The sequence below is a fragment of the Vombatus ursinus genome, unplaced genomic scaffold, assembly GCF_900497805.2.
Source record: "Vombatus ursinus unplaced genomic scaffold, bare-nosed wombat genome assembly UNPS02000749.1, whole genome shotgun sequence".
Classification (NCBI taxonomy): Eukaryota; Metazoa; Chordata; class Mammalia; order Diprotodontia; family Vombatidae; genus Vombatus; species Vombatus ursinus.
Window position 1 is genome coordinate 6,235,470 of NW_020940527.1, and position 26,798 is coordinate 6,262,267.

Here is a 26,798-nt window from a genome sequence, read left to right on the forward strand (position 1 = left end):
TGCCAGGCACACAGAGTAGGCGTTAATCACAGCTTAATGCACTGACTCACTCGGGGTTCTTCCAGTCACCGCCTTCTTGGGAGCGATGCGGTGACTTCGGGCCTCCCGGTCCAGCCGCCTGCTGCCCCATTCCCTGTCTCACCTGACGGAGGGCGTGGCGTGGGCTACTCGCGCCGGCTTGGAGGGCTGGAGCTGGGGCCCTAGCGCTTCCGCTGCTCGGCTGTGGTCTGCTCGGAGCCTCGGTCCCGCCTCGGAGCGCAGCGAGCTGTAGCCCCCCCCCCCCTTCCGCCCCTATCAGCTGACCGTGCCGTGCGGAAGGAACCGGGGCCAGTGGCCCAGGAGCTGTGCCAAGCCTAGCCGAGCACTACCCGCTCTGCCCTCCGCGGTCCTGCCCAGTGCGCCCTGCGCCCGCCCCGGCCTATCCCGTTCCCATCCAGCCCAGCCCAGCCCAGGTCCTCCCCTGGCTCCGCGCCCACTATGGCAGGGCTCGTGGTCAGTGGAACCCAAGTAAGTTCTTAGCCTGAGAAATGGAGGGAGGACGCTCTGCTGCCCCCTACCCCCTACGCACCTTGGGGAAAAGGCCGGAGGAAGGAGGGCTCTAGGTCACAGAGACCCATGGGATAGGGGTGAGGGGACTGAAGCAGACCCTCTCCTCAATTTCAGTATATCACCTTGCCCACCGAGGTGCCCTCCCCTGCTCCCTCCCAGCCCAGTCGTGTTAAACTGGCTGATCTGGCCTGGCCTTACGCAGTCTAGGAGGAAAAACAAAACAAAACCCAGCACAGAATACCCTGGCATGTGGGTTGGTTTGGGAGTGGGTGCCTCTAGCTTTTGCTCTCTAGTGCAAGGCCTGACGGGGCTTTGGGGGCATAGAATGGTAAAGGGAACTGCACGTATTTTTCCTGACCTCTTCGGAGCCTGGCTTTATCATGACCAAGCCAATGAGTAACTACTGTATGGAATGAGACATTCTGTTCTAATATTCACACACACAAAAATAACAGATAATTTCCCCCCTCCTTTCTCTTGGCAGGAGGGTGGTGGGATGGGGAAACGGCAGATAATGGTTTTATTTGCCAGGACACCTACTTTCTTGAGCAGGTTTCCATGGAGAGTGAATTAGCACTGTTTTCATACCATGGGTGGGTGAGACACACACATGCATTCAGGCACATGGGGAATCTTCACGGAGATGCCTAGTCATTGCTGGAGGGATGGTTTCTTAGCCGTAAGGTATATATGTGTTTTGGGTTGCTCAGCTGCTGGCATAACCAGATACCAGTAGCCCTATTTCAGTCTTTTAGAGTTAGATTCACTCTCCTATCTCCACACACAGACTACAGTATTCTATGCTGGTTTTTCCTAGATTGCCTAAGGCCAGGCTGGATCAGACAGTTTAACATGATTGGGCCGGGAAGGATCTTTCTCCTTTCTAAATAAATGCTGGTAGTGTTTTACAACCCAGTTAGGTAATCAGTCATTAATCAATATTTATTGAGGACCTGCTGGGAGCTGTCCTCACCTTTTTGCTGTATTCCTTTAAGGGTCCTAGTCTCTTTAGCACCCCCCCCCCCCACTCCCTCCCGGCCACGGCCACAACTGCGTAGTAGCCAAGTGACTATTCTTTATCCTGCTCAGAGCTTAGGTTTCAGTTTTGGAAACCACAGCAGAGAGAAGAGACCCAGAAAGAAGGGTGGTTATGTGCTAGCCCAGGCGTTTAGGGGTAGAGGCAAGGGAATGACTGAAATAACTCCTGCTGCTTCTGAGAGGGTCACTTATACCTGAGGCAGCTGTGTTTCAGAATGTTCTCTTTTTTGGGAGCTGGAACATTTTTTGATCCCCAAATCCAGCACTAGGGGACGAGAGTCTCTCCACGCTCCAGCCAGGAAGGGTTAGCTATCTCTCTGTGACATGTGGCTTCTCCTCTTTTCATGGGAGTGACTTGTAATCATGAAAAATGTGCTTGAGGGAGAACACAGTGTTGTGGGAAGACCACTGCATTTGCAGTCAGAAGGCCTGATTTCAGGTCCTTTCCACTGACAGATGGTATTGTGGGAGTAAGAGGATCTGGGTTCAAATTCTTACTGCTGAGCTCTGGCTAGTCATTTAATCTTCTGAGGCCTCATTTTCCAGCAGGCTGCCTCTGAGGTTCCTTCCAGATGGGGAGCTATGATCCTATGATTAGCTGTATGAGCTTGGCCAAGTCGTATGAATTATCTGACCCTCATCTATATATCTTTCTTTGCTTTAAAAATGAAGGTAATACAACTTGCTTTGACTGTCTCACAGGGTTATCAAGAGGTTCAAACAGATAATACATATGTATGTGAAAGTGCTTTTTAGAGTGGAAGTTATTCTGCATAGGACTGAAGGCTTTCCTGTGCCTGTCTTCATCCTATATTGTGTTCCTTTGGGTCATTTTGCTAGTCATTTATTGTTCCCTTTTTTTTAATTGTGGGAGGGAAGCTTGAGGCAATGCACAAAAGGCCTTATTGACTTGACTGTTGAGGGCCTTCAATCTGTTAGGTTGAAGTGGACCTAGAAACCCTTTATTTAGGAAAATGTCTTCCACATGTGCCTGCTCCATCTCTACCCCTCCAAAGCAGTACGTGCATCAGGAATGCTGGGTCTTATGGCTACTATATTTAAAAAACTTTTAAAAAACATTTTTATTTGAAGTTTTGGGTTCCAAACTCTCTTTCTCCCTCCCTTTCTTACCTTTTCCCTGAGACAATAAGCAATCAGATATAGGTTATACATGTGAAGTTATGTAAAACATTTCCATATTAGTCATTTTGTACAAGAAGACTCAAATAAGAGAAAAAAATGAAAGAAAGTGAAAAATAGCATGGTTCAGTGTGTATTCAATCAATATCAGTTCTTTCTCTGGAGGAGGATAGTATACTTTATCACTAGTCCTTTGAGATTGTCTTGAATCATTGTATTGCTGAGAATAGCTAAGTCATTCACAGTTCTTCATATTGCTGTTACTGTGTACAACATTCTCTTGGTTCTGTTCACTTCCCTTTGCATCAGTTCATGTAAATCTTTCCAGGTTTTTCTGAAATCATCCTGCTTGTCATTTCTTATAGCATAATAATATTTCATTACAACCATATGCCACAGCTTGTTTAGCCATTCCCCAATTGAGTGGACATCCCTTCAATATCCAATTCTTAGCCACCACAAAAAGAGCTGCTAAAAATATATTTGTACAAATAGGTCCTTTTCCATTTTTTGGGATGTCTTTGGGATATAGACCTAGCAGTGGTATTGCTAGATCAAAGGGTATGCACAGTTCTATAGCCCTTTGGGCATAGTTCCAAATTGCTTTCCAGAGTGATTGGATCAGTTCACAACTCCACCTACAGTGTATTAGTATGCCAGTTTCCCCACATCCCCTCCAACATCCAACATTTTCCTTTTTTTGTCGTGTTAACCACTCTGATAGGTATGAGGTAGTACCTCAGAATTATTTCAATTTACATTTCTCTAATCAATAGTGATTTAGAATATTTTTTCATATGACTATAGATAACTTTGACTTCTTTGTCTGAAAACTGCCTGTTTATATCCTATGACCATGGGCTACTGTATTATGGTGTCTGTAACACAGTGTTACCATCCCTAATTACAACCATTCTGTAGCATCCCACCTATATGGGACATCTTTTTTTCCAACCTGCTTTCCTCTAGTGGTGAACATTTTGAGCAAACCAAGCTTCATAAATGAGTTCTCTTTCCTGGCCCACCCATTGTTCCCAGAAATGGTTTTCCCAGGAATAATGAAATTGATCAAGCAACCCCCAAAGTGAAGGAACCCTAGCTTGATGCCTCAGAAAGCTTCTTGCCGCTACTCAAGAGAATAAGAGTGGAAAACTTGGATTTAAAAGACCTGGATTTGAGTGTTGGCCCTGCCGTGTCGCTGGGTACCAGTCATTTATCTCTCTGAGGCCATTTTCTAATCTATAAAGGGCAGGGGGGATAATACTATTCTACTTAATCCTGCAGGGTTGCTGGGCTTTATATAAACGTAAGCTATTGTTATTGTTGTTATTATTATTATTATTATTATTATTATTATTACAAATGATGATATAGCCATACCTGACATAAATTGTTATTTTGCAATAACTTTGTTACCATCCCACTGTGATATTATAAGGATTGGAGGTTTAGAGCTGGAAAGAACCTTAAAGATCCTGGAGTCCAAACTTTTCATTTTACAGATGAGGAACCTGAGGCAGCATGAGTATTATGATACTGCTTGTAAGTGTCTGGGGTTGGATTTGAACCCAGGTCCTCTTGGCAATGCTTCCCTCTAACTTTACCCCTCACCCTTGCCATCCACATCAGTTGGTGGAACACCCATATGTAACATTATCTCTGTGGAATGAATTCACCCGTCATTATGTGTTCAAGGAGCAGGCTCATAGCAAGGTTAGGCTTTGCCTGTACAGGGAGATAAATTACAAGGGCACAACTTGCTTCAATTCAACTTGAGTTAGCTTAATAGTGGCATCTGAAGCCCTGAATTAAAGTTCTGACTTTGTCTTGTAATGGTGAGCAGATCATACCACTTCTCTGATCTGAGCTACAGAAAGCCTCTGTAGCTATTCATCTTTTTACCTTCCTCAGTAGCTCAAATGTAAAATGGAGATAATAAATAATACTTTGTTGTTGTTGAGTCGTTTCAGTCATGTCTGACCCCATTTGGGTTACTAGAGTGGTTTGCCATTTCCTTCTCCAGCCCATTTTACAGACGAGGGAACTGAGGCAAGCCAGGATTAAGTGACTTGCCCAGGGTCACACAGGTAGGAAGTATCTGAGGCTGGATTTGAACTCGGATCAGCCGCTGGCACTCTAGCTACTGTGTTACCTAGTTGCCCCTAATATGTTCACTACTTATTGCCCAGGTTTGTTTCAAGGGACCCTTTCAGTCCCTAGCTTCAACTGTGTTTCTGCTTGTGGACCTACCCCACCTAGACTGAATCTTTTTCTTTTTCAATCTTCCAAATCACCGAAGAAGCAAGATTCAGTTGGAGTTCTTTCAGGCTTGATGCTTGAGTCCAGGCTGGACTGTGCTGACATCCTAAGTGGATTTTCCTTTTCCCAGAGGCCTCCCTGATTTAGTCTTCCTCTTTCATGACTATTTCCTAGCTGCCTGGACAGATTCCCCCTTAGCCATTGTTCTCTGTTTTCAAGTCTTCCCTGATCAGATTGTCTCTGGTTGCTTGACCTACCCTTTTCTAGATGCCTCTGAATCAACCCATTCCCTGTTTGGTTGAAAGCCTCTGTAGCTATTCATCTTTTTACCTTCCTCAGTAGCTCAGCTATTCCATCCTCTTGGCTTCTTAGGCCTCTGCTAGGTCATACAGCTCATGGCATTGGCATTTCTTTAGCCTACTTTTCCAGTGAATAACCTCTACCTTTTTCCTGAACCCCAATAAGCAAGGCTTGGCAATCCACAAAGCCAGTTGGAGAAGTTGGGGAGGGAGTTTGCCATCCCACATACTCTCGGAGGATTATTCCTTTTTGCAACTGCAGATGCTTCATGAGGTATATGGGAAGTGGCAACCTCTGTGTTCCCAGTCCCTATTTCACAGACACCCTAAGTTGGGTAAGTGTTTTACTTCTTCTGTTTTGATGGAATGAGGAAAAAAAGGAGCCTAGTCTGAGAGAAAATCCTGAAACCACTCCGTACCAATAGGGCCAGAGGTAAGAAGGAAGATTAGATCTGGTGAATCAAATTTCTGTGCGTTCTTCAGCTTTAGTCTTCCCCTCCTGTAGAATGGGAATGCATTGGCACTTTAGTGTAGTGAGATAGCATTAGATTTAGAGTCTGGGATCCTGACCTTGAATCTTGGCTTATCTGTTGGTTATCTGGGTGACCTTTGGGAAATCATTTCACCTTTGGTCATTATATGTAAAATGAGCTGGCTGACCTGTTTCCTAAAATCTCCTTATGCTGTAGTCTAGATCATATAATTGTTAGGATATTCCAAGAATTAGCTAATAAAACACACCTGTAAAATGCTTGGTGGGTATTTGAACATAACCTAACTGTCCCGTTATGGCAGCTTTTGCTAGAGATTTGGTTTCTGTGGAGCTACCCTTTGGTTTTTTTCCAGTAAGGATTCTTGCACAAAGAAAAGGTAGTACATGTATGCTTTTCTTTTCCCCAGGTTTGTCTCCTTCCTGCTTTTGCCTTTCAGGATGATAATGTTTCCCAAATCTTGACAGGACACTGGGTTGGGAGATCTAGATTCTGGTCCTGGTTTTGCCATTAGTTAACCTGTGTGACCTTGGACAAGTCACTTACCTTTCTGAGCCTGTTTTCTCATTGTTAAAATGAGGGGAATTGACTTGAAGACTTCTAGGCTTCTTTCCAGTTCTCAAAGAGGATAACTAGAAATGTTCCATCCATTTTCCCATCTATGAAACTTGCTCTTCTGCTGCCCACCAGGTTTGAAAGGTGAGGGCTGGGCAGGTTAATGGGAGCTCGTGGAAGGAAGAAGAAATTACTAGTTGAGTGGCTATCCCAGGGGACTTTGGCTACACTGGAATTGCGGGGGGGGGCCTTGAAGCTAATGCTGAAGTTATCTTTCCTTCTGGTATGAAGAGACTTTCTATCTGTCTGAGAGTACAACTGATGGTAGAGATTGTGATGAAGAATGGGTCTTATGTAGAAGAGGGGAGAGCTTGCTAGATTGAAGTAGGAACTCCTTATTTTCCAGAAAGTGGATTTCTAAGCCAAAATGATTTCACTGGAGTCAGCTATTTTTCAACCTCCCTTCCTCCTCCTCTTCCTTTCCTCCTTTTGCCTCAAGTTACTAGAGCCTGAATGAAAGGGGGTGGGTTGCTGTATTATTTGCTTGCAATCACTGCAAGACAGGAGGAGGCCAAAGGGTGATTTGTAAAGATGGGGATGGTGTCTGCAGAGAAGGGCTGAGATACCCAAAAGATACCTTGTGGGGCAGAAATGCTTCTGAGGATATGAGAACCCTTTGCTATTTGTGCCTTCTCTAGAATCTTAAAGCCCCAGATCATCAAGCAAAGTGATACCTTATCTGCTTGAGGCATTCATGGTATGGGGAATCCTGTGAAAAGATGGGTTTCTCCTTAGTAGGATGCTTACTTGCAGGGCTAGTTTTATATATATGGTGGTGTGATTTTGTAGAGTCCTACATTTAGAAGACATCATTGAGATTTTCTAGTTCAACCTCTTCATTTTACAAATAAGAAGACTGTCCCAAAGAGATTAAGAGACTTACCCAAGGTCACATAAATCTTAGGAGAAAGATTGGATTTGAACTTTGCCCTTTGACTTCAAATCCAGTGTGTTTCCCATACTGCACAGGCCACTATCTCTCCTACCTCAAATACCACTCCTAACTGATGCTTAAAATTCCTGGAGGGAGAGGGATGCTTTTTTTTTTTGCTAGGCAATGGGGTTAAGTGACTTGCTCAGGGTCACACTACTAGTGTTAAGTATCTGAGGCCAGATTTGAACTCAGGTCCTCCTGACTCCAAGGCCAGACTGCTGTCCACTGCACCACCTAGCTGTCCCTGAGGGATGCTTTTAATTGCGCAATTAGAAACAAAACTGGGAGTGTTTAATAACCTCGGAGGTGAAACAATAACACATATTCAAATTGAGGATAAAATGATTTGTAACAGATCTTGTCCTGAAAGCAAGTTTTTTGATGAAGGGGAGGAGAGCAAAAGGGCACAAGGCATCAGGAGGGAGATGCTTAGGCTGCTGACGAGAAACTAGACTTTGCTCCCCCTATAGTTTGGCCCAAGGTTGGCTGATGCTGCTTGGGTCAGATGGTGAGGTGGGAAGATCACTGTGCCTGGAGTCTGGAGACCTGAGTTCAAGTTCTAAGCCCACCATTTGTTCGCTATGTGACCTGGGGGAAGTGATTTCACTTCTGTTTGCTCATTTGTGAGATGAGAAGCTTGGGGTAGGTGAGTTCCAAGGTTGCCTTGGGCTTGGACAGGAATGAGTCAGGCCCATCAGTGTCCTGTTTGGCCCTTTCTGGGTCTCTGTTTCCTCTAACCTCATGAAAGTTGCCCTGTCTCTGTAAGCAGGAGTCTTGAAGAGAGAGAAGTCAGGCTGCTAAAGTGTCCTATCAGTGAGGGAAATACCTCCTTTGGAGGAAAAGCTGGGTGAGTTTAGCTAGGTTCCATTTCCTGCCTGGGGGACCCTCACTGTTCTCTGTTTTTCTTTTTGGTACATAGAATGAGGCCCGGCTTATTGTATACCAAACTCTGTCATTACTCTCCGGAGAGAGAAAGGGATCATATCATCATAAATTTAGAACTAGAAGGGACCTCAGAGGACAATGAGTCTAATCCCCTTGTTTTCTAGATGAAGAAACTGAAGAAGAGGTTAAGTGACTTGCCCAGGGTCACACAGGTAGTAAGTGCCTGAGGCAGGATTTGAACCAGACCTTCCTGAGTCTAAATGTAGTGCTCTAATCATTAGACTGTAGATACTGGGCTCTTACCCTCAGAAAGTTTCTCCCCACTTAATATGTCCAACCTTTACGTAGGTTTTAATATTTGCAAAGTGGTTCACCTGCTTTATTTCATTTGACCCTCATAACAACCCTATTAATTGTGGTGTTAGCGCCATTTTATAGATGAGGAAACAGGCTTAGAGAGTTGATTGTCTTATCCAAGATCTCACGGTTCTTAAATGTCTGAGGTGTAATTGGAAGACTGAGGAAACGACATGTGCTTCAAGAACACAAAATCCATCAACAAATTGTGAATTAAAGGCAAACTGGTATGGTGAGGATGTGGATAAGAAGGGCTTAGAATGATCTTTGTAGAACAAGGTTGTAGGGAGCCTTGTTAGAGGAGGAAGCAAGCCTATTTGCTCTTGCTATAGACTTACCCTCTCTCTTTCACAGGCTGGACCTATGCTTTCACCTGGTGTGGGGAAATATCTACTTTGGAAACTAGAGTGTCTTGGATATTGGACAGGCAGTCAGGAAGACCTGAGTTCAAATCCTGACTCAGATACTTATTAGCTTGTGATGCCTGAGCAAGTCACTTAAAATCTCTGTGCCTCAGTTTCCTTATCTGCATAATGAGGGTGTTAGACTCAATGACCTCTAAGATCATTTCCAACTATAAATCTAGGGTCCTATGTAACTCAGTGCCTGGGAGCATGGGAGTTTAAGTAACTCACCCACTATTATATTTCTTCCATTATTTGTCCTTCATTTCTAAAGGGGACTCCTGGCATCACAGGTGATGTCTTGACTTGGGCCATGATCTCATAACTAATCTGTGTTAGAGGCAAGACAAGTCCAGGGCTTCTTCCAAGGTCAGCCCCCTCTGCCACTTTCTCTCCATTTCATGATACTTTTCTTTGGGGCAGGGGGTTGGAAAGGAAGGGATGGGGAAAGGTGGTAAGGGTAGGGGGCTGAACTTATTTTTTTCCAGGCCCCTGCCAACCTTACCCTGGTAACAGCACCTGCAATATCTTTTATGAGGCAACGTATGTAATAAATAGGGTGTGTGGCAAGGGAGATGGGAGAAAAGGCCCAACTATGAGGTATGACTGCTGGTTCTTATTATCAACATGCCAAGACTTTGGGGTTTCTTTTGGACATCTGAATCCGGCCAATTTCAGACTAATTTACTTTGTGCTGTGGATTAGCCCCCATTATACTAACTATATCAGGAAAGTGCTTTTTTCTGTTGACTCAACTGAAGGCCCCCAAAATGATGTGATCAAGAGAGGGAGTTGCAAACGTGGTGGTTTTGTGTGTGCCATAGTGTTCGTTTCAAGTTGCGGAAGCAATCAATGAATCAATGAGTCAGGGCTGTGAACAGCTGGGCGATTTCCGTTGGCCACATTGTTTCTGTTCTATTTAATTTCCAGGTGTCCTACATTGGTCTGGACTGCAGAGAAATTCCAGAGCACCTCGGCAGGGACTTTGGCCACTTCGCAAAGAGGCTTGATCTGAGCTTCAACTTGCTGAGGTATGTAACCTTCATGAGACAAATCATGGCCAGGTGAGCCCCATCTTCCAACTACATAACAGCACAGAGCTCAAAGTCAAGTGTTGCAGGCCCCGTCCATGGATCCCTTTCATCCTCAATAGGGTATCCCAAGATATGTGAAATTGAAGCCCCAAAGGTTTGACTGTTTTAAATTATCCCTCTGATTGCTTTTTGTTCAAGGGGAAGAGGTAGCAAGTATTTGTCTTCTTCCAATTCCCTCAAGAGAGGGCATTGTCATTTTCCTGTTATTTTCCTGTCTTGTTGAGATGTGCATGTATCCAAAAGATCATGCCTGGAGAAAGAGTGGAATCACGCTACCAGGGTCTTTTGGGGTGGGGGGGAGCTGTGTGTATGCTTTTCAACCCCTCCCTCCCTATTACATTTTCCAAGTCACAAGCAGGTGTGTGCTTTTGTGTGCGCGTGTTTCCTTTCCTTGCCTTGTTATAAATTGTGACCTTAAATATTTGTGATATTGATTTCTCCCAGATGGTGTTTAACCAGAATTCATGCGTTGTTGGCATCAGGTAGAGTTTGGGAGGATAGGGTGGGGGGTGAAATTCTTTTCACAGCCAGTATGCTTAACTTTTGCAAGGTTTAGAGTTTTAGGTATCATTTGGGTTTATTTCTTCCTTCTGTGACATGTTTTAATGTGTGTGTATATGTGTTTTGTAGGGTATGAAGTAGAATTGGACATAGGGAGAGTGTGATAAAATGCCATCTGAAACAATAAGGACCTAGTTTCCTAGGGGCAGGGCTGCGTCCTGCCTTCCTAACAGGTTAAAAAGTTGTCTGTTTTTTTGTGAGTTCAACGTCTCCAGAGAGTTGAGGAAATTCTAGGGTCAGAGGTGATGGGCTTGGAGTTTATTTCAGGACTTTGGGAAGAGGATCTTTTCTACCTCCTTTTCCTCACCAGAATCTTCCCCATTTTCATCAATGGAATTGGGATTCCTGGAAGACTATGTTGTACAGATGAGGCAACAGCTAAGAGACCAGAAACAAGCCTATATGTCAAAGGATGGAGAGTCACATAGAAGGTATTTGCATGCTTTTGCATGGGAGCATGCGGTTAAAGGGGAAAAAAATGTGGAAGAAAGTTCTGGTTTTCTCTCTTTATGTATTATAGCTAGGGCTCTTAAACAGTCCCCAAGGTTGGTGGTACAGCATCTCAGATATGTGTCTATATCAAAGTTGCAGTCCTAGTCTATCTCAGGATGTCCTCACTATCACAGAACTGCCTAATGCTGGAAAGCCCAGCTAACAAGAGCTTACCAAATATGGCCAGATGGCACAAAATGTCCAATGGGGGAGAAAAAGCACTGGTTCCTGTGGCTCTCTTGGCCATATTCTCAAAGGTGATTGCATCCAGAGAAACTGACAGAAACTTATGTTAGGGAGGACTCCCAATAATTCAGCCATGACTTTCCTTATTTTCAGGGGCTCTCTTGGGTTTGAGTGATTTTCCAAAAGAAATCCAAGTTACTACAGATCCATAATGAATACAAGTCTTCATAGTATCAGACAGTCTATTGCTGCTAGCATGAAGGTCTAGTCTTCTTCATTATTAATGATCCCACTGCATGTTACCTCTGTCATAATAGCAGTCATATAGCTCGTGCAAAAAATGCCTTAATGCTGAGGTAGTTCACAACTCTTAGCTTCAGGGCTGCCTCTGGCCTGGGTGCTGACAGTGTCTTCTTTTTATGGACTTCTCCCTTCTTTACCCTAGGGAAGATGGTCTGAATTCTTCTGCTTGTGTCTTAACCAGGGAGTGGGCGTGTATATCCTTGACTAACTTGAACATTTGATCTTCTGGAATGTGTCTCTTATAATCAGTCAAATAATACTACTGCCCTTAATTCTGTCAACAAGCCCACATTTTTCATAACTCTTTGCCTGTAGATCCCACCTGCATGGGGGCAGGTTGATTCAATTTCTCTCATAGAAATTCAGGGAAGCTTAATGACTCAAGATGAAGGGTGAAGGACTTGGTGAATTTGACAGGTCATTGCTAATCCAACCCCACTCATGATCATTGGCCATTCTGTTGGCCAGTGATGATGAATGGCCCTCAATATCTGTCATTTAAAGCTTACAGGGTCTTTGTACTGGGATGTAGGTTAATCTAATTGGATACAGTCTCCAGGTTCCTGCAAGAAGACCTTTGTCTTTAGTTTGTCTCTTTGTCATCTCCTTTCCTCTTGTTGCTTGTCTTAAAACTTGCTGGGTGGCCCAGATTCCACTTTGTAGATGTTGTTCTCAATTCACCAGGGCTGATATTTCTTGTGTATGAAGGCACAAATGTGGGGAGTTTCCCACTCCAACCCCTCCCCAGGGCAAGTCATAGAAAGGGACCCCTCTAGAACTCCCTGAACTGCGTGTTAAGGTGTAGTGGAAAGAGTGTTTCACTTTGTTTTGAATCCAACCTCAACATTCACAAGCTGCATGACATTGGGCAAGGTGGCCACTTATTATTTCTGAGCCCCAGTTTCATCATCTATAAAAATGAAAATAATTATACCTATAATGTGTATCTCATAAAGTTGTTGTGGGAATTAGATGAAATAATGAATATAAAGCACTTTGCATGTTATCCTGCTTCTCTATCTACCTCTCCCATTGAGGGAGAAATTTCTCCCTTGTTCTTTGTTGCCTTCACATGCCCATATTCTTTTATTTTATTTTTTTTTAAGATTTTTTTTTGTTTTTGCTTTTTGGTGAGGCAGTCTGGGTTAAGTGACTTGCCCAGGGTCCCACAGCTGGTAAGTGGCAAGTGTCTGAGGCTGGATTTGAACTCAGCTCCTCCTGACTCCAAGGCTGGAGATCTATCCACTGTGCCACCTAGCTGCCCCACCCATATTCCTTTAATAGAAAGCCCCTGACAGGGAAGTTAAGCCACATGCATACAAAGGAAGGTGCCTAGGATTCTCATCTGTGTAGATGGGGTCTTCCCAGACTCCAGAAGCTCACTGAGATCTGAGGTCCTGCTCTGCTGATTGGTGACTCCCTCCCTGAGAATATCATTTTAGGAAGGACCACAGCTATACTGCACCTCACTCATGTCTGGACCCATTCTCTAGTCTTCTCTTCCTTCTTCTCACCTGCTATCTTTCCCCTTTGTGGGTACCCTTTCCTGCCTCCCAATTCATTTATGTGTGTTCCTTGTTTGAAAGGAAGCTCCTTGTGTGTCTTTATTTACATAAAATTATATAAAATATTCATATTTCTATCCCTAGTGCTAAGAATAGTGTCTGGTACATAGTAAGTGCTTAATAAATACACTATCTCCTCCATCCACCCCCCCACCCTCTCAAACCCAAATTCTACAATTCCATGGTAGTAGACAGTCTCATTACCAGCAATAAGACCCACTCTTCTTTCTTAAGTCCCTTAATACAAGATGTACCTCTATGTCAATAATTACAGTACAATATGGTTCAGCTTTGAGTAGCTTGGAACTTACCATAGCTTAGTTACACAGTTACTGGCCTTGAAAAGGTGATATATAGAGAGTTGTGGGATTAGAATTGGGGGAACTAAGAGAAACATGTAAGCAACATATAATACAGAGCTGAAACAATCAAGAAATATTAGCTTTAAAGTAAGTACAATTGGAGTCTAGCCCAGATGTGCAGGAAGAGAGTAGAGTGATATATATTTTAGGATGACCTGTACTGTTCATATGTGACCATCATTCATTAGATGCTTCCTGGTTTGAGGATGGTCAGGAAAATATTCCTCTGCTCAGGGCATCAGCCAGATTCTTGACCTCGAAACTCCAAGTATCCTGTGTTCTCTGACCCCTGGGGCTTTTAGGCTCATGTGAGATGGGCTACAGGAAGCCTTCTGAATGGCTGGTGAGAGCATGGGATGTGGGCACAAGAAGGCCAGAGCTGGAAGTGAATGTGTCAGCTGGTAACAGATCATGAGGTATCAGGTTTTTCATTGGGAACAGAGCAGCCCTTGTAACATCCTGGGACCTTGCCTTCTATTTGTGGAAGACAGGGGAAGGCAGGGTGGTGAGGAAGAGGAGGATCCAGGATTAGACCTTGTCTGTTGCCTTTGTTTGACTTAACAAGGCTAGGGATGGGGAAAAGGCTGAGTATTAAACATGAACTCCAAATCCATGGGAAGGATTCTCTTCTGGATTAACTCCAGAAGTCATTTCCAGCTGGGAGTCCTGTAGAATATCAGTATGCAGTCATTTAATTGATCACTTCTTGGAGCTGAAGCTGACGACAATTCCAGGATTCACTTGTTTCTTTGACTTTAATTCATTCAGTCCATTGGGAAATTAACTGATTCAGCTCCAGGTATGGAACTATGGAAGAAAATAGAAGGAGAGGCCTCAGTAGAAATTACTGAGTCCCACCTAATGGCCTCCCTTTCTCCAACTTAACTTTCCCTCCATGTTTGTATATTTGGGCTGGTGGTTCTGACTGGCTAGCAGCAGAGTTGAACTTCCCAGATGTTCTCATTTGATGGAAATTGGCAGAGTAAAGTAAGTCTGCTGAAAGAGAAGGATTATGAATTTGGGAACATCCCTTAGGGCTTAGTTTTGTTGGTAATCCTACTACCCCCCCACCTGCAAATAACAAATATGAATCTCTCTAGGGGCATCATTTTTCCAGACCAATTCCCACAGAATCCTGGATTTCCACATGAGGTGAATAAGTGTTTGGTTTAAAAAAAAAAAAAGGATAGCCAGTTTCCTTAACTTCTTTTGCATTTTATTTGTTTATGCTCATTTATTACCTGTCCCTCCCACTTCCCCTCTCCTCAACTGAACAATTATAAATTCTCTTAACACATGCATAGTCCAGCAAAACTAATTCCCCTTGTCAAAAAACCTATGTCCCATCCTGCATTTTTAGACTATCACTTCTTTGACCAAAGGCAGGTAGGGCACACTTCATCTTTAGTCATCTGGCACTGTGGTTCCTTATTGCACTGGTCAGAGTTCTGGAGGCTTTTCAAGGTTGTTTTGCTTTAAAATGTTGTTGTCATTGTAAAAATTGCTCTCCTAGCTCTGCTCACTTCTTCTGCATTTGTTCAAGGAGGCCTTCCCAGTTTCCTCTGAAATGGTTCATTTCATTGTACCTTAAAGCACAATAATCATCTGTTACATTTATACATGGTAATTTGTTTAGTCATTCCTCAATAAGAGGACATCACCTTAGTTTCCTTATTTTTTTGGACACCTTGGAAACTGCCATAAATAGTTTTGTGCATATAAGTCTTTTCCCTCATTCTTTGTTCTCTTTGGGCAGTAGGCTTAGCAGTGGTATTATTGCTGAGTCAAGGAGTGTAGACAGTGTAGTGACTTCTTGAACATAATTCTAAGTTGTTTTCCATAATGGTTGGACTAATTCATAGCTCCAACAACTGTGTATTGGTGTGTCTATGTTTCTCTACCTTCCTCTCCCACAGTCCCCCACCATTTACCATTTTCCTCTACAGTTATTTTTGCCAGTCTGATGAAAGTGAGGTAGAATGTCAAAAGTGCTTTAGTGGGCATTTGTCTAATTATTTTGGATTTGGAGCATTTTTTCATATAGTTATTGATAGTTGGATTTCTTCCTTTGAAAGCTGCTTGGGAATATCCTTTGACCATTTATCTATTAGGGAATGGCTCTTAGTCTTATACTTTGCATCCATTCCTTATATATCTTATACAGGGTATCCCACAAGTCTCAGTGCCATTCTTAGTATTAATAGCTTAGCTCTGCACCAAGACTTTCGAAATACCCTGTATGAGACCTTTATCAGAGAAACTTGATGTAAAGGTTTTTCTATTACTTGTTTCCCTTCTAATTTTAGCTATACTAGTTTTGCTTGTGCAAAAACTTTTAATTTTTATATAAGCAAAATTGTCTATTCATAGTCTCTTCTGTAAAATATTAAATGTGAAACTGTGTATCAAAAATATTTATTACATTTGAGAATTTATCAGTATGAAAATAGATTCAGTTTCTTTATTTTAGTGCCAAGATTTCCCCCAATCTCCCCTTTTAACTGAGGAGGTATTCCAACATTTATGATTTCCTCCCATGTTAAACAATTCTAATCTCCTAAATATTCCATGACCAAATTAAGTCAGGAAACATGGCCTTAGGATGTGAGTTATTATCGGCAAGAGTCCTCAACTGAGAGGAAAATCTTGTCCCTTGGACTTGAATGTATCACTGATTTGACTGTGATTGGTTTTCCTTATCTCTTCCCATGGAATTGATGTCCCAAATAGTTTACAAAGTTTACTATTTACTTCTCTTCTTCTGCTAATTAATGAGAGGCTCACATGGGGTATTAGAAAGAGACATGGTCTTAGAATCAAGACACCCAACATCAGGGCCTGGCTCTGGCAGTCAAAAATCATCCTGGGTAGAACTACTCTACCTACTCTTTGTAATAATTTCTTCATCTGCAAAACCTCACCCATCTCACTGGATTATTTTGAGGAAAGTATTTTGTAACCCATAAAATTTAGGTTAATGTGAGTGCTTCCCCCCCCTCACCCCACCCCAACCTGTGATTATTTCAGCATAGGGAAGTCCGGGAGGAGAAATTTGCTCCAGCTGATAAGGACCAATAATTGTCTGTAACATATAGTCTGAGAGCAGCTTGGGGCCTTGAGAGGTTAGGGGACTTGTCTGTAATTCTAAGACTTGACCACAGGTCTTCCTTACTCCAAGTCTGCTCCTCTCTCCACTATACCACACTGCCTTTCGTGATTATAATTGTAATGAAAGAAATAGCTCTCCTTGATGTGTTTCTCATTCTTGAACTTCTCTCCATGAAGGAAGTTTGTTAATGGGTCAGCTTGACTTTGGGGGGGGGCTATCTCCCCAGATTGGGAAGAGTGGAGGCTATTCCTAATAGCCTTATTCTCTTGTCCCAAGAGCTCTGGATGGTTTTTGTGGCTTGCCTGTTTAGGCTTTGTTGAATGCAGCAGGCAGAGCTGAGCTCCCATGGCAAACAATGATAAATATGCCTGTGTCAATCTGGCAATAAAAGTGAGAGAGTTTAATTGATCGATGGCAATAGGAAACTTACGTTTAAAAAATTAAATTATTTGCAGTCGCATCTTATTTAGCATCACTCTGATAAATGCGCTGGGTGGAAAACTGTATGAAGAGAAGGCCTCTCAGGCAGGAGCTTGCTCACTGTTCTTCCAGACTTGGATTAGGGTGAGGGTGAGGCTCTGGGTGTGTCCTATTCCTTAATTATGGACATCCGTGTTATGGAGATGTCTTCATTGGACTCTGCCCTCCAGTCTTCCTAGTTGCACAGCATATGGGGGCAGAACAGCCTAATCTCACTGTTTCTTTTCCCATAAAGCATCCTATTCTCTTCCATATGATAGGTGCTGGAGTCTTCCTCAGTTGGTTAGAGCATGATACCATTGAGCCCATGATCAAGATCTGCGTGGGTCACTTAATTTTTCACAGAGAAAAGAAAACTTCAGTTTCATGGTCACATACCATACCTGACAGTGCATTTTGTACCACACAATATATTCTTTCCTTTGACTAACCAGTAGTATCTGAGAGAGAGAGAGAGAGAGAGAGAGAGAGACAGAGACAGAGACAGAGACAGAGACAGAGACAGAGAGAGAGACACAGAGAGAGAGATATCTGACTCCTGAGTACTCAAATAGAGCTGGGATCTCATGGATATGAATATTTTCTTCAACAAAGCAGATCTGAGTCCTTCTGTGACTGCCTGCCTTGACTCTTGTCCAGGTCCTTCTAGAAATATACTACAAGTGATCCACCCAGTTTGCTGTGGGGGCTCTTCAATTTCTCCCAACTTGACAAGAATGCCAGTGTCACATGTGAGCTGTTCATTGGTTATCCTCATCTTTGCCTCATGACACACCTATCTTTTTTTTTTTTTTGCTCAGATGTTTCTTGGTATCATCTTCTGTACTTTTAATTCCTTGTTTATTATGTATTGCAGCCTGCTTCCACCCATCATGAGGTTCTCTGTTGCTCTTTGGATGATGCTTCATTTCAATTCTTTGGTGACTCTAGTGTTTTCATTACTCTCAAGCATACACTAACACTGTAGGAACACTGGCAGTATGAAGCTGAGCCTTTGTAATCAGAAGAAACATGAGGATGTTTAAGAATGTCACAATTTCCCAAAGGCAATCCACTTCATTCTCCTTTTCTTCAGCTCTGGGCTCTCCTCATTCATTGTTCATCTGTAGGATCAATCTAAGACCTGGATTCTTAACCTGGGATCCATGGATCCTCAAGGTGTCCATGGATTTGGATGAGAAAGACTACAACTTTATTTTTATTAATATCTAACTGAAAGTTAGCATTTCCTGTAATTATTGAGAAATATTTTTAGAAGGGGTCCATAGGCTTCACCAAACTGCCTTAGGAGTCCATGATACAAAAGGGTGGAAAAACTCTTAATCTATGATGTCTCTCTCTCTCTCTCCCCCCCTCTCTCCCTCCCTCCCTCCCTTCCTCCCTCCTTTCTCCCTCTCCCACTATCATCTATCTATCCATCTATCCCTGTATATATATATACATATATATGTGTGTGTGTGTGTCTGTGTGTGTATATTTGCAGATATGTATATTCATATCCCTTACAGATGAGCTCTATCAGTTGTCCATCCAGTTGGATGTCATAGTCTGCTTTCATCAGTATGGTTTTTTCCTGTTGGGTAGTTGGGCCAAACTCTTTCTAGTGACTGTAATATGTCTTATGTAGGAGGCTCTGCCCTTTGTTGAGAATGGATCTCTTTTTTATTTTTATGATTAGAGGGTGGTCGAACAAAGTGATCTCTATTGTCATCTTTTTGAGGAATCATGTATGCTTTTTGACTTCTGCATGGGGGTTACCATGTTTAGGGAGAGTCTTTAAGATGGTGGTTTGCTTTAGCAAATAAAAAAACTTCCTTTACAATCGACAAACTATAAACAGAGTGGGGACTTGTATTCTCTTCATCTTTCAACTGTGTGATGGTAAAGATGCAGTCTGCTGTGGAATATTGCTTATGAGAAGCTGCCCATTCCCTTTTGATGACCACATCAAGGAAAGTCTTGTGTATATAGCTAATAATAGCTAATAGCTAAAATTCATATATAACCTACCACGTGCTAGGCACTGTGCTAAGTATGTTATAGATATTATCTCATTTGACCCTCACAACAATCCTGGCAGGTAGTTTTAAAGATTTTTAAATCTTTAAAAGAAGAGAAAACTGGAACAAACAGAGGTTAAATGACTTGTCCAGGGTCATATAGTAAGTAAATTTCTGGGGCTGGATTTGAACTCAGGTCTTCTTGACTCCAGGCCCAGTACATTACCTTGCTGCCAAATATATTATTTCACATAGATGGAAAAGTATATGGGCTAGTAGTTATAGTGGTTCTCTTGGTCACCTTTTTAATGGGGGGGGTAGTCTCTAATTTTATTATTGCCTTCACATATCTTCACCTGTCTTGGAAGAACAATATTGGAACATAAGTACTACTGACCATGACTCGGTAGTATAGTTGCATTTTGTAGGAGTACTTTGTATACAAAAGATGACACAGTTTTGTTTTGTTTTCATGCTGGAATATCTGCCCTGAAAAGTGGTAGTAAGTTTATTCTCCCCTTTAAATGTTCAATCCTACTAGGGGAAAGGTTAGAATTTTGGGGTGGGCAGAGTCCTCTCATAGTGTTTGGAGAAGACACCATGGTGGGAAACACTGTTTTACCCCTTTTCAATGTGTGAGCATCATCATGGAAGGAAAAGTAGGAGTCTTAAAATTAACTTGAACAAATCTAGTTTTATTCCAAGAAATTAATTAACTACACCAGACTATTCAGGTGCTTATAGGATATCTCATTAGTCTCTAAAGTAGATGATGTATCAGTGAATTTTTAATGACTCATTTAGACCCTTTTACTCCTATTTCCTCTCTTCAGTCTTCCATATAATGTTTTCCATTGTTAATTCTCTGGAAAAAGGAAAATTTCTCCACTGATCCTGCAGGAGCCAAGGAAAGTGGTCTGATGGTGGACTCCAGTGCCTTCTGGCTAGCCTAGCTAAGTATAGAAGGCCCCTCACATAAAGTAATGAATTTTTTTGGCCACAGCTATTCTTGAAAACCACCTCCTAAAATGTGGAGGGTGTCCAAACACCAACAAAACTATAGATTCTTGAAGTATTGAAGACCTATCCAGCTAGTCTAAGGGTAGTCTATTTCTTACTCTCCTCATATCCCACTTCTTCCTCAACTTCAAATTACATTGGTTTATTTGGTTCTCTCCTTTCAGAGCTTCAGGTTACCTCTGCTCTTTTCTTTTGATCAAACTACTTACTTAAGTCGAGGTCCCAGGTCCAAGGGAATATAATTCTGTATAATTGCTAGGTGTCTGAGAGAAGGGCTAGGGTGGAAGGAAGTGTGCTATAAAAGAAACAGTAGAGTTTGTGGAAGAGTTTAGCCTTTTCAAGCCTTTTTACTTCCTGAACCATAGAAGGAGACTTGGAGAAACTTTAACCCAAGTCTGGGGTGGGAGGTAATAATGAAAAGAACACTGGATTTGGGGACAGAGGTCCTTGTTTTGAATCCTGATTTTGATTCCTGATACTACCTGTGTAATCTTGGGAAAACACTTTAACCTTCTTGGTTTCAGTTTCCTTCTCTATGAAATGAGGAGGCTAGACTAGGTTATCTCCCAAGGGTCTAAATGGGTCTAAATACTATGATCATACATATGTATACACACACACACACATATATAAAATATACATACATATATGCATATGTATTTCTATATGTACTTAGGGGCATTTGAAGTCATGAATTTTCATATTTGATTTCTGTATAATATTATTGATAAGTTTCCCCTCCTACCTACTAGGGATGCTATAAAGGGAAACAGGTATAAGTTGGATCATATGGCTTCTAAGGTCCTTTTCCATTCCGATAAGACAGCTTTGTAAATAAGTTTTTTTTAAGTTGGCTAGCTCTTTTATTCTTGCTTTAAAAATGTTTTATTGATGCTTTTTAATTTTTTATTCCCCATACATTTCCCAGTATACCACACCCACACACCCAACTACAGTTTAAGCAAAATTGATGGACATATTGATGGCTTCTAATAGCACATGGAGTGTTTTTGGTTTTGTTTCCTTTACCAAAAGGAGGGAAATTTTTGTGTTTCATCATTTGTTGTTTGGGGCCAAGGCTGTTAATGGCAATTGATATGAGCACAGCTGTCTTTTAGTATTGTGTTTGTTCATGTCATTGTGGTTGTGTATCATCTCTTTGTTCCATGATGTAGTGCTTTGAAAACCTTAAAATGCTACATAAATATCAGATATCATTTATTATTATTGTGATCTATATCAGTTCATACACATTTCCCCATTTTTCTGTGTTCCTCATACTCACTGGTTCTTACAATATTGTAATATTCTACTACCTCAATGAACCATGATTTGTTCGGCTATTCCCCAAGTGATTGCTTCCCAATGTTTGCTACCACAAAAATGCTGCTATGGATATCGTGTTATGTATAGGGCCTTTCTTTATTTTCTTCGGCCTTCTTGGAGAAGGTGCCACTAATGGGATCACTTGGTCAAAGACTAGTAAACTTTTCTCCCATACTTCCAAATTGTTTTCCAGAATGGTTGAACCAATTTATGCTGACAACTTATTAACATCTCTGACATCTCGTCATCCCTCTAACACCCACTATTTCTGTCTTTTTTAAAAAATCATTACTAATTTGGACATGAGGTGAAATCCTCAGAATTGCTTTAATTTTAATTTATTTTATTAATGATTGGAAGAATTTTTTCATATTGCTGTTAATAGTTTGCATTTCTTCTATTGAAAACTCTTATATCCTTTATCCACTTATTTATAGAGGAAATTTATTTTTTTCTATAAAAATTTTTACTCTCCTTCAGTTGATAAGTAACTCCTTCCAAGCCTACTTCTCTAGTTAAAAAAAAAAAAGAGGGAGATATATTTTCTTAACTCTTCTCTGGGTCCTAGTTTGGTCATTATCATTATACAGAGCCCAGTGTCATTTTATTGGGAAATTGTTATTTTTAATTACTGACAGCTTGGAAAATCCAATAAAAGAGGCTCAGAGTGAATTACTATAGTTCCAAAGAAGAACTCAGTACTTTGAGAATAAAAATTGTTTATTACTGATTCTGACTTTTCCTCCTTCAGGAATAGGCCAAGAACTTTGGGACCTTAGACTCTTTCAAAGGTGAAAGAGATGTTTCTAGGACCTTAGACTCTTTCAAAGGTGAAGGAGATGTTTCTAGAGAGACTAGATGATGCCATTTCCCTTCTTTTCTTTCTCATCCTGGTTGTTCTGTATAAGTCATGTAACATCTCCTCTCATGAATGGCAGAGTGCTCACCTTTCCCAGTGCGATCCATTTTGGCATCAGAGGGCATGAATACTCTTAGACTGTATTTGTATATTTTTTTAATAGAGAAGAGAACTAGAGAAGAGTGATTTGTTTTTGTAACTCAGAAGCCAGATTTTCTCTTATCTCCCCTCCCTACTACAATGCTGAGGATTCATTAGCTGTACAATGGGAAATGACTTGACTTTTTGTGGGGTGGAGTAGAGATATAGCACCTTTAATTATAGGCATAAAATAATGATCAATTTCCTTTGACCAAGCTTTTTGATAAAAGGTCTCCTGTCAGGCACTTTTTTCCCTTTCTTCCCTGTCCTTTCTTCCCTTATTCTATCTCCCCCTCTTCACCCTTCCTCCTCAAACCTCCTCAGCACAAATTTACTTTGTGGTAAAATAGAAAAAGCATTGTCTTTGGAGTCAGAAGACCTCAGTTTAAATCCTGCCTGTTATTTACTACCTGTGTGACCTTGGGCGAGTCACTTAATCTTTCTGGGCCTCAGTTTCCTCACCTGAAAAAGGAAGGATTTGAAGTAGGTGGCCTCTGAGGTCTCTTATAACTCTAGAGTGATGGTTTGATCAATTAGTGAGCAAGAGTCCTATTATATGTGCCAGGCACTGAACTAAAACCTGGGGATACAAAGAGAAAACATTCCTTATCCTCAAAAAGCTCACATTGTTATGGAGAAGACAACAGGCACATATGTAAATATATACATTATAGTTACAAAATGAATACAAGATGGTATTGAGAAGGAGAGTGCTAGCAGCTAAGTGAGGGGAGTATCCTCTAAAATAAGGAGGGAAGCTTCTCAAAGTTCTTTTATAAAGAGAAATAACCTTCTTTTTACCACCTGAATTTTGAATTTTCCCAGAACCTAGTTTCTTGTATCTCTGGCTGATGCTTCTATTTTCCCCTCTCTAGTCCTGGTGAAACAGGAGGAAGCCTAAGAAAGGGGAAAAACAGCAAAGGAGATTGGTTGCCCCCAACTACCCCCCCCAAAAAAAACCCCCAAACACCACACACATACTGTTCTTGAGACAAAGTAAGACAGTTGGCAGGTGGGGAGGGGGCCAAGCCAGAAGGGAAGGCATTCAGTCCCCCCTCTTTCCACCTCAGCAGCTGGAGAAGCATTCCTGCAAAAAATGTCCCATTGCTAAAACTTTATTTTTGATGGATTTATTTATAAGGTAGAGAAATATTTTCCCCATAATTGGGTAACTCTTAATAGTAGCAATTGCATATTTATCAGTGTGAGGGGCTGTTATTAATGTAGCTGTCAGGCCCAAACACATTTCTGCATTAAATCCATTTAGTATGTGCATTATTCGGGCTCGAATGTCACCAGGACATCAAAGCCCCGTAGGCATGAGAGCACAGTGCCCTGCTGCGGCTGCAGAACAGACCCTTGATCAATAAATGTAGCATGTTAATGCCGAGCAAATAGAATAAAAGATTTCTTTGACAAGACATGAAAAATCACCTTGTGGCAGCTGGCATCGGGATGCCATTTCTGGGGAGACACTAGCAAAGTTGATCTGACAAGTACAGAGGAAAGATGATGGTTGTAAGGTGCTTTTGTTTCGAACTTCTTTCTTGACCTGTCAGGTTTTGAAAGAGCCTCAATGGCTCTTTTTTGTCATGTGAAAATTGTAGTCTTAGGCAGTTATGAAGCAGTTATCTCTTCTCAAATTGTGAATGCCGCTGTTTAATTGATTCACTTAGCATTTGAAACTGTCACGCATTAATAATTGCTAAATCCTGCAGATACCGGCTCCGGCAGCGTGTCACGCTGAAATGTGTAGTTATCAGAAAATTAATATCCTTAATGAACTGGTGCTTTCAAACTAACATTGCATGAAATCTCTCTTTGCCCTTTCATTGGCGGAAGCTCCAGCCTGCCAGTTTTTGGGGGAATTCACCTCTCCGACAGTTTGCTTTTCTTGATGCCCCACAAATGCCAGCTTTGCTTTGGGTACATAGTGTGCTCGATGACAATAAATATAGTAATTATACTGGAGTTAGTAATTAACATAATTGTAGTCAATTACTACAAATACAGTGCCGAGCTAAATAAATGAGAGGGGGAAAAATGAGCAAGCTAATTGATTTATCTTTACTTGCTTGCTCTCCCATTGCAACTGGCAGGGTTATTTATTTATTAATTTTTTCCTGGGGGTGACGGAGATGTGGGAGTTGATAGGGGGAGAAGAGGAAAAGAGGAAAAAAAAACTTATGAGGGTTGTTTACAAATAACTGATTTTGTTTTGAAGTTGCTTTGTCTTTTGACTTATTATTCCTTACCCCCACTTTGCATACGGAAAAAAAGATTGAGATGCCAAAGGAATATTTTGTTAATTTGCCTACATCACACTGAATGTTGCAGCTGAGGCCAAGCACGATTGCTTTAAATGAGACTTGATGAGTTATAATTTTTCCTTCTTAGCCTGCCCTCCTGGAGGAAAATGTATTTATTTATTTTTTCAATTGCCTGTGAGATGCTTCATGGAGAAGAACCAGTCTAGCCTTGCCTTGCTTTGTGGGTCTGGTAGATTTCTGGGTTTCCATGTGTTTGAATTTGTTTAGTTTCCTGCCACTGGCTCAGATTAGAAGAAGGTTACAGTTTCCATTTGGACTGGTCAGACCTCCTTTCCGAGAAGCTAGAGAAAGATTAACAGCCCTGGTGGCAGTTCCAAGGATACTGGAGTGTGGAGGTTTCACACACATATCCATCCCTTGTTTCCTTGGGATATGAGGTTCTGAGGCTTCCGGATACTCTGCTGCTGTCTGGGCCTGGGACATTCTTGTTAGGAATCTCGGCACTTATTTTGTTTGGAGTGGGTTTGTTCTGCACTGTCTAGAACCTGCTCCTGGAAATGGTACTTACTGTCTGTTTCTATTCTTTGTTTTCTCTTTTCCTATGTGACTGCAATTCATTACAATTGAGCCAAACCTCTCTCTGGGTGTGTTTTTAGGGATATGAGTGTGTGTGTGTGTGTGTGTGGGGGGGGGTCTGATCCATAGTCTTGTTACATCATTCTCCTTTGAAGAAACAGGGATTTTCCTTTTCCTGCCTTAAGGTGGATGGGTAGCCCATTGGCAGTGATATGCCCAAAACTATGCTTATCCAAGTCAAAACTCAGTGCTTTCCAGGACAAAACAGCCATCATCACCACCACACAAAAAAGCCTTTAGTATCCATTATCGACCTCAGCAACAGATAAATTGATTTACCTGAAAAATTTAGCAGTCATAATAACTAAATAACAGACAGAAAATTTGTTTCAGAACCTTTTAGCTCTGAAAGCTCCACTGGCTAAGTTTCTGGTATGACTCAAGGGGGGGTTGGATGTTGAAATTTTAATCCTGCTGAGTGCAAAGAATTACATGTTACTCTAGGAAGATTTCTGTTCTTAAATTGCATTAAAATATCTGTATCATGGCATAAGTGGGATGGGCACAAACATTGCTTAACATTGGTCATTCTTCATGTGTAGTTCATTTGAAAATCAATTTCTGTTATGACATATTTATATCCAAGCAGTCATTTAAATTATTTAAAATTTACAGACATAATGGCCTTTCAGATAAAAGCTCAAATTCTTTTTTTTACTAAGTGTGATGGACCTCCTGAAAACCAAAGGGCCCCTATTTGATGATAGAAAGACAGTCTTAAACTTTAGTCTAATCCAACTTGATGGGTGAAGGAGAAAATGGGGCATTCACAATTGCTTTGATTCTACTATCCCACATGCTGGCATGTCAGGCTGGTGAGGGCATCTTGGAGGGGAGGGCTCGCTGCAGAAGGATGCTGCTGCTACTGACCCCTGTCATAATTTGACTTCTCTGGTAGCTTGGTCACTGGCTTTGGAGTTTACACAGATGTTGATTTTTCACTGTCTTACTTTTCTCCTAAGTGGCATTTGGATGTGGAGCAGATGTGAATGGGGGAAGCAAACCTGTGGGAGGGTGGCACCGATGGGAGTCCTTCTCTTCATTTTAAAATTAAAATAATGCTTATTACAGTGGAAGGGCTAGCTTTGTTTTGTGCTTTTTAAATTTGGGAAATAATAGAATATAATTTGGATGTATTCTTTCTGAATAAAGTACTATTGTGTAGGGTGACATTTCTGCAAGTCTCATTTCTGGTTGACTCAGATGCTTTCCTAGATTTAAATGGGTGAATTTGGAGGTGTTTGCATCTTCAAAAATTCTGAGGCTTAACCCCCCCACTGCTATTTATGTATAGCTGGCTTTGATTATGAGTATTATTTATTATTATTATCATCATCATCTCATTCTTCATGTACCCTTAGAACAGGAATTTTCTAGTGGTAGTGGGGGAGGCACTCTGACCAAAATTGCTTATTTTCTTCCT

General features: G+C 41.6%; 1 protein-coding gene across 1 annotated transcript in view; it reads left to right on the forward strand.

The window, feature by feature from the left end:
- The first annotated feature begins 340 nt into the window (after positions 1–340).
- LRMDA (leucine rich melanocyte differentiation associated) overlaps positions 341–26,798 on the forward strand; it is a 1,205,409-nt gene continuing 1,178,951 nt past the window's right edge. Inside the window, exons 1-2 of the mRNA XM_027861154.1 lie at positions 341–507; positions 9,902–10,002. Of these exons, the coding sequence (XP_027716955.1) occupies positions 478–507; positions 9,902–10,002 (131 nt within the window). The 5' untranslated portion in view covers positions 341–477. The remainder of the gene's footprint in view (positions 508–9,901; positions 10,003–26,798) is intronic.